At 47.2% G+C, this 14828-nt stretch overlaps 2 protein-coding genes across 2 annotated transcripts; both read left to right on the top strand.

The window, feature by feature from the left end:
* The first annotated feature begins 1590 nt into the window (after positions 1-1590).
* On the top strand, positions 1591-3610 carry LOC120951615 (regulation of nuclear pre-mRNA domain-containing protein 1B). Its single transcript, XM_040370416.2, has 4 exons — positions 1591-1966; positions 2049-2665; positions 2738-2881; positions 2957-3610. Exons 1-4 carry the CDS (start codon positions 1816-1818, stop codon positions 3110-3112), a joined length of 1068 nt encoding a protein of 355 aa, XP_040226350.2. The 5' UTR covers positions 1591-1815; the 3' UTR covers positions 3113-3610.
* A 428-nt stretch (positions 3611-4038) lies between these two features.
* Positions 4039-10948, top strand: LOC120952358 (intraflagellar transport protein 172 homolog). Its single transcript, XM_040371640.2, has 4 exons — positions 4039-4133; positions 4198-6236; positions 6298-6638; positions 8058-10948. Exons 1-4 carry the CDS (start codon positions 4095-4097, stop codon positions 10862-10864), a joined length of 5226 nt encoding a protein of 1741 aa, XP_040227574.2. The 5' UTR covers positions 4039-4094; the 3' UTR covers positions 10865-10948.
* The last annotated feature ends 3880 nt before the right edge of the window (positions 10949-14828 follow it).

Here is a 14828-nt window from a genome sequence, read left to right as displayed (position 1 = left end):
ACAAACGGCGGTTTTACTTTCAGCCCTTGTCGTGTCACTTGGGGTTGTTCTGTATCGGAGGATCGTTGTTTGTGTGAATGAAATACAAACACATGCAAAACATGCTTGATGTCGGGAATCGGAATGTTCGTTCATTGGCCGACGAAATTTTCCGGTGTAGAATACTTCTTGAACTCTCTTCTAGAAAGAAATGGAATCGGTTATATTTTGACAATTTGAAATTTTCAACAAAAATATGTTTGATATGCTAAAAAAAATAGATTAATTCAAAATTTAATAATCAATTAACTGATAAATTAATAATTAATTATCATGCCCTACTCAGGTTCAAATTGTGCCCAAAAGGGTTAGAAATTTTCAACACGAAAGAGCCGATCGGTCCAGTTTAACAAAAAGAGCAAAGCAAACAATTTTTATGGAGACAAGAAGAACAGAAAATTTTTCAGCTTTGATTTCCCACGATAAAACAAAGATATCTCAATTTTAGGCTGACCCCAAAAAGGCAGACAACTAGCGCAGAATATCCTGTCTAGAAAAAGAAGTTAGTTAAAGTTAAAGAAGAATTTAATAATATGGTAAAGAAGAATATGAGGAAAATTGTAAAAATATGAATGAAAATGGAGAGTATTTTGGCCGGAGCCGTTCCTTTAAAATTAAAAAAAGTAAAACAAATCAATACACATTTTAGGTCAATTTTATTTGTGTGTTAGTGCATTAAAAACATGTTGTTATTTTATTATATTTTTTTAGCATTTCCTATCTAATTACTTTTGATACTTCGTTAATCAGACTCATTCTTCTACACTTAAGTGTTAATTATTAATTATCATGGGACATTGATACTTTTATTGAGGTACAATTTATAGTTTTCTTAACATGAAACTTGGATCATTTCAAAAACATTGTGCCAAATACAACACAGAGAAAGGTAAAGATAAACAGCATTATAGAAAGAAGACACGTTCATCTTCGCAACGAATAGAAATAGGGTAGAGCGCAATCTAGAGCGTAAGGTGTATTTGAGACAGTTGGTACGAATAATGCTCCCAAAATGCGGCGATGTGATGAGCATTTCATTTTCATAAGCAAAAAAACGAGCAAAAAAAGTGTAATAATAATGATAATAATAATAATATAGTAGAAGATATATAAAATAAAATAAATCCTTAGAAGAAATAGCTAACAAAAGAAGAATTTGAAGAAGAAGAAGAAGAAGAAGAAGAAGAAGAAGAAGAAGAAGAAGAAGAAGAAGAAGAAGAAGAAGAAGAAGAAGAAGAAGGAGAAGAAGGAGAAAAAGTGAAGTTAAGAGATAAAACAGAAATCTAAAACAATAGAAAGCTAAACGAAAAAAGAGAACGAAAAAGAATATGATAAACAAAGATATGAAAAATAAGAAAAAAAATACGATGCCGGAAAACGGAAGCTTCAAGATAAATTTTCTAATCTCTCATAACTAAAAGCACTGCACTGTAGCTGTGCAGCGGTCGCTGTTTTCGTCAATTTTCAACTGTCAATTTATCCAAACGTCAAACACACACTTCAAATGCATGTCCTAAACGTAGCTTCCGTGCGCATCAAACCCGATTATCCGGGGAATAACACGGTGCGTTTGTTTTGGTAAAAAAGGGTCTCGAAAGAACGATACTGCAGGGGACGCACGAGACATTTTAATTATTTGTCGTGTTTCGTCATCGTCTACCGCACGCCTTAATCATAACATAAGCAATAGCTCAAATACGACCCCGGTCCGGTAAGGCACAGCTTGGACACAGTTTTCCCCATCCAAACGTGGTGCGATTTGCAGGTGGTGCAAGAATGTCCTCGTTCACCGAGACGGGACTAGTGAAGAAACTGTTCGATCTCAATCAAAGCCAACAAAGCATTCAAACCCTCTCGCTGTGGCTGATCCATCACCGAAAGCATCATTCAATAATCGTGAAAACATGGCTGAAAGAGCTCCAGAGAGGTAAGTGTTATGGGGGAGGCGGCCATTCACAAGCTTTAAGAGACACCTTGCTCAAGCCTGACTGCATTTGATCCTTTTGCAGCACCAGCAGCGAAGAAGCTCACCTTCATGTACCTGGCGAACGATGTGATACAGAACAGCAAGAAGAAGGGCCCGGAATTTGGCCGGGAGTTTGAGCACGTGTTGGTAAAAGCGTTCAAAAATGTGGCCCAGTCCTCGCCGGAGCCGAAAACCATCAACAGCCTCAACCGTATCCTCGGCATCTGGTGTGATCGGGGTGTGTACGAGGAACCTAAGATTAAAGAATACTCGACGGCACTGAACGGAACGGAAACCATCCCGCGGGTGGAGGTGAACGGTAGTGATAAGAAGCGAAAGGGGGACAGCAGCAGCGCGGCGGAGAGTGAAGGCGCCAAAAAGCCTCGCCCAGCCACCGTCAGCGCGGAAAAGAAAGCAAAGAGTGAGGTGGTGGAGGTAAACGGGAAGGTAGAAACGCACATTACGCTAAGTCCACACCAGCCCGACGGTGATCCGCCAGAGCCGGAGGATCTGATTAAGGTAATTCTTGACCTGGAAAACTCGGCATCGAGCGATGCGGTGGTACGAGAAAGAATAGCCAGCCTTAAACCGGAAGTGTCCGAGCTAGCCGCACTGGACAAGCTGGAAGACAAGGAGGCCGCTATGAAACTTGCCGCAGACGTAAGTATCGCTCGGTTGTGAGTAAACCGAGTTTATTGTTACTGATGGAGCTGCTCCGTTTTCACATTGCAGGTAAACGATGCCATAAAGATTCTAAACGATTACAACGCACGGTTGGCGGTGGAGATGGACGACCGGAAGAAATTGACGACCATGCTAAGGGATTTCTTGCGTGAACAACAGGAGCTTCAGCAGCAGGCCGAAAACCGGCTAGCAGTGCGTATTATTGTGCAGTCGAGAAGAAATATCAGAAATCACGTATTAAAAAAACTATTTATGACTGCTTTTCAGGAATACCAGAACAAACTATCCAAAATCAAAGAAGTACAAAAGGAGGTACGAAACCATATGAACAATCTGCCCGACTTGACGTCCCTCCCGGATGTGACCGGTGGTTTGGCGCCGCTCCCATCGGCCGGTGATTTATTTAACGCACACCATCATTAACTACGACGAATATGCGATGATCTGATCGGCCGAAACGAGAACCCAATCCCATTTTACTAAAATTGGGTGAATTTGGAGCGTTGCGGATCATAAGTACTCTCAGCATCAATCAATTTGCTCCCGTGTACGTGTGTTAATCACGTGTGTTAGAGGGATATAGTCGCATGCTTTCTTCATTTATTTTAATTTCCAAAACGAACCCTACAAGCAATCTACACGACCTCCTGGAATGGGACCTCCCGAATTCGACGTCGGAAAATTGAATATAGAATTAAAGCGCCCACCCTCCCTTAGACTCCCCGAAACCAAATAATAAGTAGTCGAATCGAATTGGTCAAGAATGGGTCCCAAAACGCTTGGCATTGGCGTACGAAATGAGCTGGATTGCGTTTGCGGTGTACATGTTGTTGCAATAGTAGTATCCTCGGTGCGGGATATGTTGTTCAGGAATCCGCTAAAAAAGGGGCAAATAAAGGACTGTTTTAGTCGACAATTGTAGCCAAAGTTGTGTTTGAATCTTTCGAGGTTTGGAAAAAATGAAGTTTTTAAGAATTACTTGCCATAAAGTAAATAATTTAGGAAATAATGAAGGACGAATTAATTAATGTTTCATTACTAGTTACGCATATTTCATCTATGTTTCCAAACATTTTCCTTAACCATAAACAATTAACCCTTAACATCCAATGTGCGTAGAAACGTACAATTCTGTAAATCACAAGCACATGCGCAATGGCAAACACGTACCTGTTGCGTTGCTACATCGTTCGCGCGCTAAATCGAACCAACCAACCACGTGTTGCTTCTCACTCTCCAACTGCCGACGCCGTTTCCAAGGCCAGCCGTTGTTAGGCGACGTGAGAGTGGCAAACAAACAAACGTCTGGTGCAAAATCGATTGTAGCACATTCAAATGTCGAAAGGCGAGAAGAATAGTGCTTGATTGTGTGCGACTTAGCAGTTAAATATTTGTGAGTGAGATAATGCAGCTAAAATTCATGAAAACTATCGTTGAAGCACAGGTAAAGGACAAAGCTTTCTCTAAAATGTGTGATTTTTCAAATTGACATTGCGTTTCTTCCCCAGGACCACCTGTACCGGGTGGCCGGACTGTGCTGGTCCGCCAACAATCAGAAGCTGGCGGTGGCCACAGCCGACCGCACCATCCTGCTGTTCGACGAAAACGGCGAACGGCGGGACAAGTTTTCCACCAAAGCGGCCGACCCAAATGCGATGAAAAACTCGTACGTTATCCGGGGCATAACGTTCAGCCCGGATTCGAGCCGGCTGGCGGTGGCCCAGAGCGATAGTATCGTGTACGTGTACAAGCTGGGCGAGCAGTGGAATGAGAAGAAGGTGATCTGCAACAAATTCCCGCAGGGTGCGGCCGTTACCTGCATCTCCTGGCTGGCCGGTGGGTTGATCGTTGCCGGGCTGGAGGACGGGAAGGTACGCTCGCTGTACTGCAAGAACAACAAATCAAAGACACTGTACGGGACGGACAGTATGGTTGTGACGCTGGCCCAGAACACCAAGGGCACGGGCGTACTGTCCGGGCATGAGGATGGTTCGGTGGTACGCTTTTTGCTAGTGGAAGAGCCAGGCGAACCGACCGGACGATTGCTACAGCATCCGGTAGCACCAGTGGCGCTGGCCTGGCCCCAGGGTGGCATCGTCGTGGCAGGGTGCGATAAAAAAATCTGCTTCTACGATCTGCAGGGAAGGGCCATGCGCACCTTCGACTACGCAAGGGATGAGATGGAGCGAGAGTTTACCGTGGCCGCTGCCAGCCCGAACGGGCAGGCGGTGGCAGTGGGCAGTTACGATCGGTTGCGCATTTTTAGCTGGAGCCCGCGGCAAAACGCTTGGGCCGAGTCGCTCTGCAAAACCATCCCCAATCTGTACACCGTAACGGCCGTTTGCTGGCGTAAGGATGGCTCCCGGTTGGCCGTCGGTTCGCTGTGTGGCGCAGTGCTGGCGTACGAGTCGGTCCTGAGGCGCACGATATGGCAGGACAAGTTTGAGCTAACGTTCGTCGCTCCCAGCCAGGTGTTGTTGCGCTCGCTGCACGAACCGATCACGACGATGCTGGTCGAGTCGCAGCTCGGGCTCGAAATCGATGACATTCGAATTATGGGCAAGGATAGCTATCTGGTCGGCCGAACGGAGGACTCACTGATCCTGTGCGATCTGACCCGTTCGCTGACGAGTGAAATTCCCTGGATTGCGACCGGGCGCCACGAACGGTTCTATTTCGAAAATCCCACGGTCGCGCTAATCTTCAACGCCGGTGAGCTGTCGCTGGTTGAGTACGGCGAACACTACATCCTCGGCTCGGTGCGGACGGAGTTTGTCAATCCGCACGTCATCTCGGTACGGCTGAACGAGCGGGGCAACACGCGCAACAACAAGAAGCTCGCCTACCTGCTCGACATGAAGACGGTGTGTGTGGTCGATCTGATGCTGCAGTCAACGATCGCGCAGATTTCGCACGATTCCAAGATCGACTGGCTGGAGCTGAGCGAAACCGGGCACAAGCTGCTGTTCCGCGATCGCAAGATGCGCCTCGTGCTGGTCGACGTGGGCACCGGGCAGAAGCAAACGCTGTTGGCGAAGGTGGCCTTCGTGCAGTGGGTCCCGTCGAGCGATGTGGCCGTTGCGCAGAGCGACACGAATCTGGCCGTCTGGTATAACATCGATCTGCCCGAGCACGTCACGATGATGCCGGTACGGGGCGACGTGGTGGACGTGCTGCGCGAGGATGGCCGCACGGAGATCATTACGCGGGAGGCTGCGTCGGAGCACGTGTACCCGCTGGACGAGGGGCTGGTGGAGTTCGGCACGGCCGTTAACGATAGTGACTTTGGGCGTGCCATTTTTTATCTGGAATCGCTTGGCGATCGGCCCGCCGCCAAGGCAATGTGGCACAATTTGGCGAACATTGCGCTGGCTCAGCAGAACCTGCGTGTGGCGCAGCGCTGCTTTGCGGCGCTTGGCAATGCGTCGAAAACGTTCTACCTGGGGGAGATGATCAAGATCGCCGAGCGGTACGAGGAAACGATCGGGCCCGGTATGACGTGTCCGGAGGTGCGGGCCATGATGGCACTGCTCGGTGGGGATTTGAGGTGAGCTTGGGAGGACAGGAGAGCAGGATATCTTGAGTGAAAGTGTATTTGCCTTTTCCAGAACTGCTGAACGCATCTACATCGAGCAGGGTGACATTGAAGCTGCCCTGGCCATGTACACGAAGCTGCGCCGATGGGATGATGCGATCAAGTTAGCCGAGCGGCGTGGGTACCATGGACTGCCCGAGCTCAAGGAAGCACAGATGGAGTTTCTGCTCACCACAAGCCAGGAGGAGAAGGCGGGCGAGGTGCTGGAGGAGCGGGGCGAGAAAGACAAAGCCATGACGCTGTACATGAAGGCGAACAAACCGGTCAAGGCGGCCAAGCTGGCATTGAAGACACCGCACCTTCTGTCGAACGAGAATCTTGTCACACGAGTATCTGCGTCGTTGATTAAAGCGGGTAAGTGGACATTAAAAAATAAGGTCAAAGCATTTATTTTTATTATTATTGTTCTTTGGTGACCCGCTCATGGTTGAGCACGTCGTACTGATATGACCAGACTTCCAAACTGTCTTCAGGCTACTCCAGGTTGAAGACTGCATTCTTCCATTCCCAAGTATACCCAAAATCCAGAAAGTCCTGTTCTATCTTATTTTCATCTGGTGCTTACGAGCACCTGACTAGTGAGGTACAATTCCTCTATCCCTCACATATACCACAGACAATGCATCCTGGCGGACATCTGCACCATCAAGATTACCGCCAAGACGTGAGCAATACGCAGTGTCATATTTATTACATGTATCATAAGTTCTCGAAGATTTCTGGATATCAATAGAGTGTGTAGCGCGTATAAAACGCTTTTCCCCATTGCACAATGCATCTATGAATAACGCTACCTATAACAGAAGTTACGAATGCTCCAAGGTATTGCCTACCCCCTCGAGGTTATTGGCGTCTAACTAATACGCAGCTAGCCAAGTCGACTTATGCCTTTACCTAATTGTTCTACTTCTTCTTATTATTATTTTTCGTTTTCTTCCGCCATAATAACCTACTCGGTCTGGTCGGCATCTGCAGGCTGTATAGGTGTATTAGTACCACACAAAAGGACAGTCATTCCTTGCTACTAGATAAACGATCCTAATTGAAATGGATGATCTGAGAATCTGACATTGTAGTGACGATAACGATGATATAGTAGTCAGAGCGTATATGAAATGGACCGCCTGGTCGCCACAATTGATCATCAGTCTAATTCTCCTTCTCGCTTTATTGTTATGTATGTATCATATACATCTGCAGTCGTCCTTCCCATGATATCGATGTTATCCAGGGAATTGGAGAATACAGCCATTAGCTTCGCATATCACCTAACAGATTTATGTTGAAGAGTAGTCTATCCTCAGATCTTGGTACGATACGAACTTTACCGATTCCTATTACAACCGAGAGACTCTCATATCTTGCGGTGCAACTTGTCTGTCTTGCCTCCAACAAACCCAAAATCGATACCAATTCTCAATATCATGGTATAGGAAATCTCGATAATCTTGAAAATTCCGTTCCCAACCTACTACAGCCAGCTGATAGCGTGCTCTTTGGCTGACTGATGCCGTTGACAACATCATTCAGAGATGGAGAGGGTATCACGCTATCTATACTGCTTCTTCCATTAATTCTGCTGCTCTGCAACCACTGCCACTGCTGCTGATGATGATGTTCTGTTCTACCTCTTGGGTTCAGTTCTTTGAATTAGCACTTCTACCTTTCAATTTTTACGTTTCATCTGTGGGCTTTAGCGAACATCCGCCTCGTAGCACTTTCAAGCTTTCAAGTTGTTTTTTTTAACTCCTTCTTATATTTTCTTACTTGCAGAATTGTTTGAGCTCGCGGCAGAGCTCGCGAACCGTACTGGTCAGCAACAAACGGCAATTACGCTGTACCGCAAGGGTGGTGCTTACGCCCGTGCCATCGAACTAGCCCGCTACGTAACACCGGACGATGTGACCAGTCTTGAGGAGGAGTGGGGTGACTGGTTGGTTGGCAAGCGACAGCTAGATGCATCCATTAGCCACTACATCGAAGCGGGCTGTACAGTGAAAGCCTTAGAAGCAGCGGTCGGTGCAAAGCAGTGGCGCAAAGCGGTACAGATCGCCAAAGTCGTCGACGATCCGGAAGAGATCCAAAAGTATGCCGTCGAGCTGGCGGAACATCTCTGCCAGATAGGGGACGTGAAAACGGCTGAAGAGCTGCTGGTGCGGGCCGAGCTGTACCGGGAAGCGGTACAGCTGCTCAACAAGCACGGCCAGTGGGAGAAAGCATTTGACATTGCGGATCGCTTTCTGCCCGGTGCGGACGTGCGCGAGATGTTTGTCGCGCTGGCGAAAGGACTCGAGCAGGAGGGTAAGTACCGGGATGCGGAGCGTGTACTACTCACGGTGAATGAGCCCGATTTGGCGATCAACATGTATAAGGAGCTGGAGCTGTACGACTCAATGATAAGGCTAGTGGAGCGCTATCACAAAAGTCTGCTGGAGCAGACGCACCTAAACCTGGGCCGGCAGCTAGAATCGAAGGGTAGGTTTAAGAATGCCGAAGTACACTTCCTGGCAGCGGGCGATTGGAAGGCTGCCGTGCACATGTACTGCACTGCCGGCAAGTGGGAGGAAGCGCATCGTGTCGCCAAACAGAAGGGTGGGCAGCCAGCCTCCGAACAGGTAGCCTTCATGTGGGCCAAGTCACTGCCCATCGAAGGAGCGGCTCGATTGCTCACGAAGATGAGCCTGCTGGACAGTTGCATCGCGTACGCTTGTGAGGCCGGTCAGTTCGATTTTGCGCTTGAGCTGTGCAAGGTGAGTGGCCGTTCGGCGGACGATGTGCATCTGAAAATTGCGATGGCCCTGGAGGATGATGGGAAGTTTACCGAGGCGGAAGCGGAATTTCTGCTCGCAAACAAACCACGCGAAGCCATCATGATGCACACACACGGCGGCGATTGGAAGTCCGCCCTGCGGGTTGCGGAAAAGTATCTACCGGAGGCCGTTCACGAGGTGCTGCTAAGCCAGGCGAACAGTGCACTGGAAGCACGCAACTATCCCGAATACGAGGCGCTGATGATTCGTGCCGATCGACCCGATTTAATACTGGAACACTACAAGGAGTACAACATGGTGTCGGACGCACTGCGTATCGCCAAGGAGTACGTGCCGGGCGCGGTAGCCGAACTGCAGAAGCTTTACACTCGCATGAACCGAGGCACGGGCGAATCGACCGACTCACGCTATCTGCTCCAGAAAGCATCGGAACACGCCCGCAACGAAGAGTTTCGCCGAGCGACGGAGTGTCTGCTGCAGATAACGGAAGCGAACGCCGACGAACCGACGGTGACCCGTGCGCTGCTCCGTGCCGCCGAAATATGCAACCAATTCCTCGAAGGCCCGGAAGCGATCGAGATGGCCCGCGAGCTTGGACCACGGCTGATCGAGATCAACCAAATTGGGCCGGCGGCACAGCTGTACCTTGCGGCGGAGCTGCCCCAGGAAGCGGTCGATGTGTTCATCCGCACCGACAACTGGGCAAAGGCACGCCGGTTAGCGAAGGAGATCGATCCGCAGCTGGTGGTTTACGTGGAAGCACAGCAGAAGGCACGGCTGCGCAACCAGGGCAACGTGGAGCAGCTGGCCGACATCGATATGGTCGGTGCGCTGGATCTGCTGGCCGAGCAGGGTCAGTGGATACGGTGCATCGAGAAGGCCAAGCAGCACAGTGTGCCGGTGCTGCAGAAGTACATGGCGCAGTACGCGGCGCAGCTGATCCGGGATGGTGATTGTGTGGCTGCGCTTAACCTTTACCTCGAGCACGGGGTTCCACCGGTGGCGGCCAACTTTAACATCTACAGCCGCATAGCGCTCGAGTGTTTTGCGCTGAGAGAGCCCGATGCGGGAGCGACCGTTTGGAAGAATGTTCGCACGTTTCTGCTGAATCTAGTGCAGGCACTGCGCGGTTCCGATCAGGGCGAGGCGGAAGTTATCGATCGGTTCGAGCAGTTGCTAGTGATTGCGCATTACTACGCAACGCGGGCCGCGTGTCGGCAGGCGCCCGCACTGCAGTCGATCGCGGTGAAGATATCGGTCGCTTTGCTGCGCTACACGGACATCATTCCGTGCGACAAGGGGTACTACGAGGCGGGTATGGATTTGCGTGGCCAGGGCCGGGAATCGGAAGCGTTCGTTATATTGAACCACTATCTGGACGTTTGTGAAGCGATCGAGGAAGGTTCGGGCAATTTGGTGGACCATTCGGACCTCTCTTCCACGGACTTTCCCAGCTCGGTGCCGATTCCGGCCGAGCTGCATCTCAAGAACGAACTGCAGCTGCACGAGGAAATCCGTGAGTGGGTACTGGCAGTCAGTATGGATCAGAAGGTTGATCAGGCGCTGCCGACGGACGATCGGAACATGTACGAGGCAAGTCTGGGGCTGTCCGATCAGCCGTGTCTGGTGAGCGGCTATCCGGTGATGGGTCGGCAGCCGGTTGTATTTCAGCGTACACACCGGTTGGCAAATCGGGACGCGTGGAGCAAGCTGACGGTGGCCGCCCGGATGGCACCGCAGACGGACATTCCCGGTGTGATTGATTTCATCGAAAAGTGGTGCGGCCCGGCCAACTTCCTATCCGGTTAGTGAGATAACGGTCTGATTGTAGTTGGTCGTTGTGTGTTTTGATTTAAAATTGTATAACATTAGATTTGTCACATTTCAAATAAATAATGCTTCAAAACAATATAAAACAAAACTAAAATGTTTTACTTTCAAAATATTTATTCGAAATGTAATACTCTTTTTTTGCAATACAATTGATTTTGAAAATGTAGTTAATTAAGCCGGTCTCGTAGTACAGTCGTAAACTCGTACGACTTAACAACATGCCCGTCATGGGTTCAATCCCCAAATAGACCGCGCCGCCATACGTGGGACTGACTATCCTGCTATGGGGGGGAATCAATTAGTCACTGAAAGCCAAGCCCACAAGTGGGTACAGGCAGGCCTTGACCGACATCGGTTGTTGAGCCAAAGAAGAAGTTAATAACGCGATTATTCAATATTTTTTAATTTTGCTCGAATTTTGAAATCTTTAGGAACACCGCAGTTCTCACGTTACAAGCGAAGGGAAGAGCGTAAAGATCACGTTTTACAAACCACCTTGCATTTATTGCTTCAAATCTGTTACAAAACTACTCAGCTGAAAATTGAATCTTGTTAAATGCATTTCCATAACTTCAAAAATACTCCAAGCATCAGATCTCAAAGTATCACTTGCCCATGCACTTCAACACGGCCTACATGACTGTCGATAGAAATGAGCTAATGAAAAATGTAGAACAGAACGAACTTTTGTTATGCTAATCCGAATGTTGAGAGTCTCTATGAAGCGCAAGGTGGTTGTTACGTATGCGATTATTAATTCCGTGCCGTGCATGATAAGCGTCAAAATACGCGAGGTGTACTGTCACCCTAATCTAGAGCCCAGGTATACGCTACGTGTAAAGCGAAATTAATATGAGAAACTCATACTAACACGCGGAACCAGCCCTTATGTACTGATCATTCTCGGAAAGGACATCCTGATAATTGCATAAAACCCTGACCGCATCCTGACCAAAAGATTTTTTTGCGTAATTTTGGATATTTGGATCTTGCAAAAAAGAATCGCTCTTCCCTCTTCACCCTCTTCTGCGGCATATGCTGCTTAACTTACTTGAGAGAGCAAGTAGCTGGTAGGTCAATCATTGGTCATTGGTCGAAAGGCCGTGAAGATCATGAAGATGAAGAGCGATTGATTCGAGCGGGTTTGAGTTACAAGGCTGCGTTGTTCGCCTGGCACACAGAATCACGCGCCGTCGTGAGAGTGGTTGTATGTAATATGCTGTCGGATTTAAAAGAAATTGATTTGATAATTAACACTTTCAGGCCACTAAAAAAGCTAAAAAAAAGATAATTGCCTCATTTTTTGGAAAATTTTGAACTGCATCTGAACCATTCAACGAGCTTAAATCTATTTTTAAGACTTCCAAGCAACACAAAATATAAAATTCAAACAGATATGTGCTTTTTAGGACGGTATATATGGAACATCCGACCGAACAATAGAAATGCACTGGGCAGCACAGTACTATCTTTGGCGATGCTCTTTTCTTTGCTGGTTTGTTTATTAAAAAAAATTCCACCTTTTCTTATCAAACAAACATCAGTCATACAAAAACTAACTTACAAACTACTGCCTTACATATCTAGACGGTTTTAAGGAAGGGAATCAAGAGAGGCTTGGATGTGAAATAAGAAAAGGGAGCGAAAGGGGTTCAAGGAGGTATGGAAGTCGAAAAGATGGAAGAGGTTGTTGAACCGTTGGAGACAGACAAGAAACGGATCATGAGAGTCATAACTATTGCGCCTCGATACATCGGCGAGAAAAACGCGGGAGCGAAAGGTACGAGAGAGGATATATAAAGGGATACGGGAAACGAGAAAGAGGGTACATCAGTTTCTCTGCTAAGCAGATCCGCAATGACAATAGCCTGAGCTCTATCCCGTCTACTCGCAAGGGTCTCTAAGCGCAACACTTGTCAATGTGTCTCGTATGACGATATTTGTAAGCGATCAAATCCGAAGATGCGTCGAAAAATTTTTCGGGTGAAACTCTGGACCTGTTCAAACTTATTCAATCAGACATTTGTAGCAGGACACTAAACACAGGAGGCATACTCGAGGACATTCTGGACTAGACCACAAAAAAGAGCTCGAAGGTAGAATGGATTGATTTCGAGCAGTTTGTTTGAAGGAGTTTGAAGTTGCAGAATTTTTTAGCAAGCAGGATAACTTGACAAAGCGACTGACCGAGCGGTTACACCAACTGTTTGAGTATCACCTCTGATCATCACAATTGAGTACGTGATGCTGGTAAAATGGTAAAATGAATATTATAACTGTGCTGGTATGTATAATTCAATTTTGGGTTTTGTGAGGCAGGATCTGTCGAGGATTTATGAAGATAAGGATTGGTAGCTGTGGATCTACATATCATTGCTCAGCACATCTAGTTAGCTTCTACTGTTCAATACTGAGATCGACTTAATGATAGTATAAAGCGACACGAATTTACACTGATACATACGCGAATAACACTGAGTTTTACATTTCACTCTTTCAGCTTTCTTTTTAAATTTTACCTTTCTAAGTAACGAGAAAATAGTAAAAGGTTTGCGCTCAGTTTTTAACAACATTTTATCAGTTTAACATTTTAAGTTGGGATTATTTACGAAACCTCTATAAAACTCAATGCAAAAAATATGTACATCTTATGATGCACCATTCTATCTGCACCGAAGGGTTAACAAGCGTCCTCCACCTAGCTTAGCCGCGAGCAATTCCATCTTCAATATTCTCCTATCCCTGTGCGGATAGCAGCTTCCGCTGAATGCTCCCGTTTTGTGTCGTTTTGTGTGCATGTGCCTCTCGCTTTTGTTCTTCACCGTGCAAAGACGCCATGAACGACGGCGTACCAGGTGCGCTATTTCCCAATCTCTCGCCCATTCAGCCCATTCTGCCCATCCACCCGTGCTTATCCCGTGCGATTCAAACAAAACAAATACAAAACACCCGACAGTCCCAGATGGGCAGGATTTCCCAGCACGCTCACATACATACTACAACAACGCAACAGGATACGGGTCTCGTAGCCAACGGAAGCTGCCAAGCGGAAGCAGTTGGAAGTAAGGCAAACGCACCGAGCACACAGAACCTCCAGCAGCACAGCAGCTATCGGTAAAGCTGTGGCAACAATATCAACAACACAAGTTGTTGGTTAAACAGCAGAAATAGGGTATGGTAAAGGAAGGTTGGGCAGAAAATAAAAGAAATGAAAAGGAAAACATCGTCCACCGAAGCTGGGAGTGCGACGTCCGGACAGGATGCGCGCATGGCACCTGTTGCGAGCGACGGAAACCTGTTACGGGATAAACTTTTCCTTTCGCTGATAAAGAGTTAGGTTCGCGGGTCTCTCTGAGTATTCCTTGGCTACTTCATGAAAAGAGAATGAGAGAGTGTAGACATCAGGCTTTTCAGCGTGGTGAGAGTATGAGAAGGATGCTGGAAGGATTGGAAAATCCAAAAGCATGGTGGCTGATTAATTCGTATCCAAAATAAGAATCCCAAGAGCAGAATCGCTTAATAAGACTCACACAGGTTGTTGTGCTATGAGTAGACTTTCATTTCATGGCGATTATCTGCTCCTCTATCGTTGTGATTGATGAAAAGCGATAAAGATATGAATATATTAAGCGTACTATAACATTTTCTATGTTCTTATGAATTTTTATTACAAACAGCAATGCTATTTTCTGTAAAAATTTCATAGATAAATAGGCAAACTTAACAAAATGAAGAAAACTCTCATGCAAGAAGAAACAGAACCAAACATGCACATCCACAACCTTTGTTCCTGATTCCAAAAAAACGCGCCTTTTTTCCTCACATCCAAGCTTATGTCTGATGACTTCACCAACGCTCACTGGTAACAAGTGGTTTATCAAAACAAAATACCATCTCAGCGACCGAAACCATCTTCACTGCGAGAACCCAGGAGAGTCAC

This window comes from Anopheles coluzzii, chromosome 2 (genome assembly GCF_943734685.1).
Source record: "Anopheles coluzzii chromosome 2, AcolN3, whole genome shotgun sequence".
Lineage (NCBI taxonomy): Eukaryota > Metazoa > Arthropoda > Insecta > Diptera > Culicidae > Anopheles > Anopheles coluzzii.
The sequence above is the reverse complement of the archived record's forward strand: the minus strand, read 5'-3'. Positions and strand labels throughout refer to the sequence as shown.

Bases quoted from the DNA above. Each gene is read 5' to 3' on its own strand.
- LOC120951615 (XM_040370416.2), top strand. From the start codon at position 1,816: ATGTCCTCGTTCACCGAGACGGGACTAGTGAAGAAACTGTTCGATCTC. The intron at 2,666-2,737 runs GTAAGTATCGCT...TTCACATTGCAG, and splicing joins CTATGAAACTTGCCGCAGAC to GTAAACGATGCCATAAAGAT. The intron at 2,882-2,956 runs GTGCGTATTATT...ACTGCTTTTCAG, and splicing joins AGGCCGAAAACCGGCTAGCA to GAATACCAGAACAAACTATC.
- LOC120952358 (XM_040371640.2), top strand. From the start codon at position 4,095: ATGCAGCTAAAATTCATGAAAACTATCGTTGAAGCACAG. The intron at 4,134-4,197 runs GTAAAGGACAAA...TTTCTTCCCCAG, and splicing joins AAACTATCGTTGAAGCACAG to GACCACCTGTACCGGGTGGC. The intron at 6,237-6,297 runs GTGAGCTTGGGA...TGCCTTTTCCAG, and splicing joins CTGCTCGGTGGGGATTTGAG to AACTGCTGAACGCATCTACA.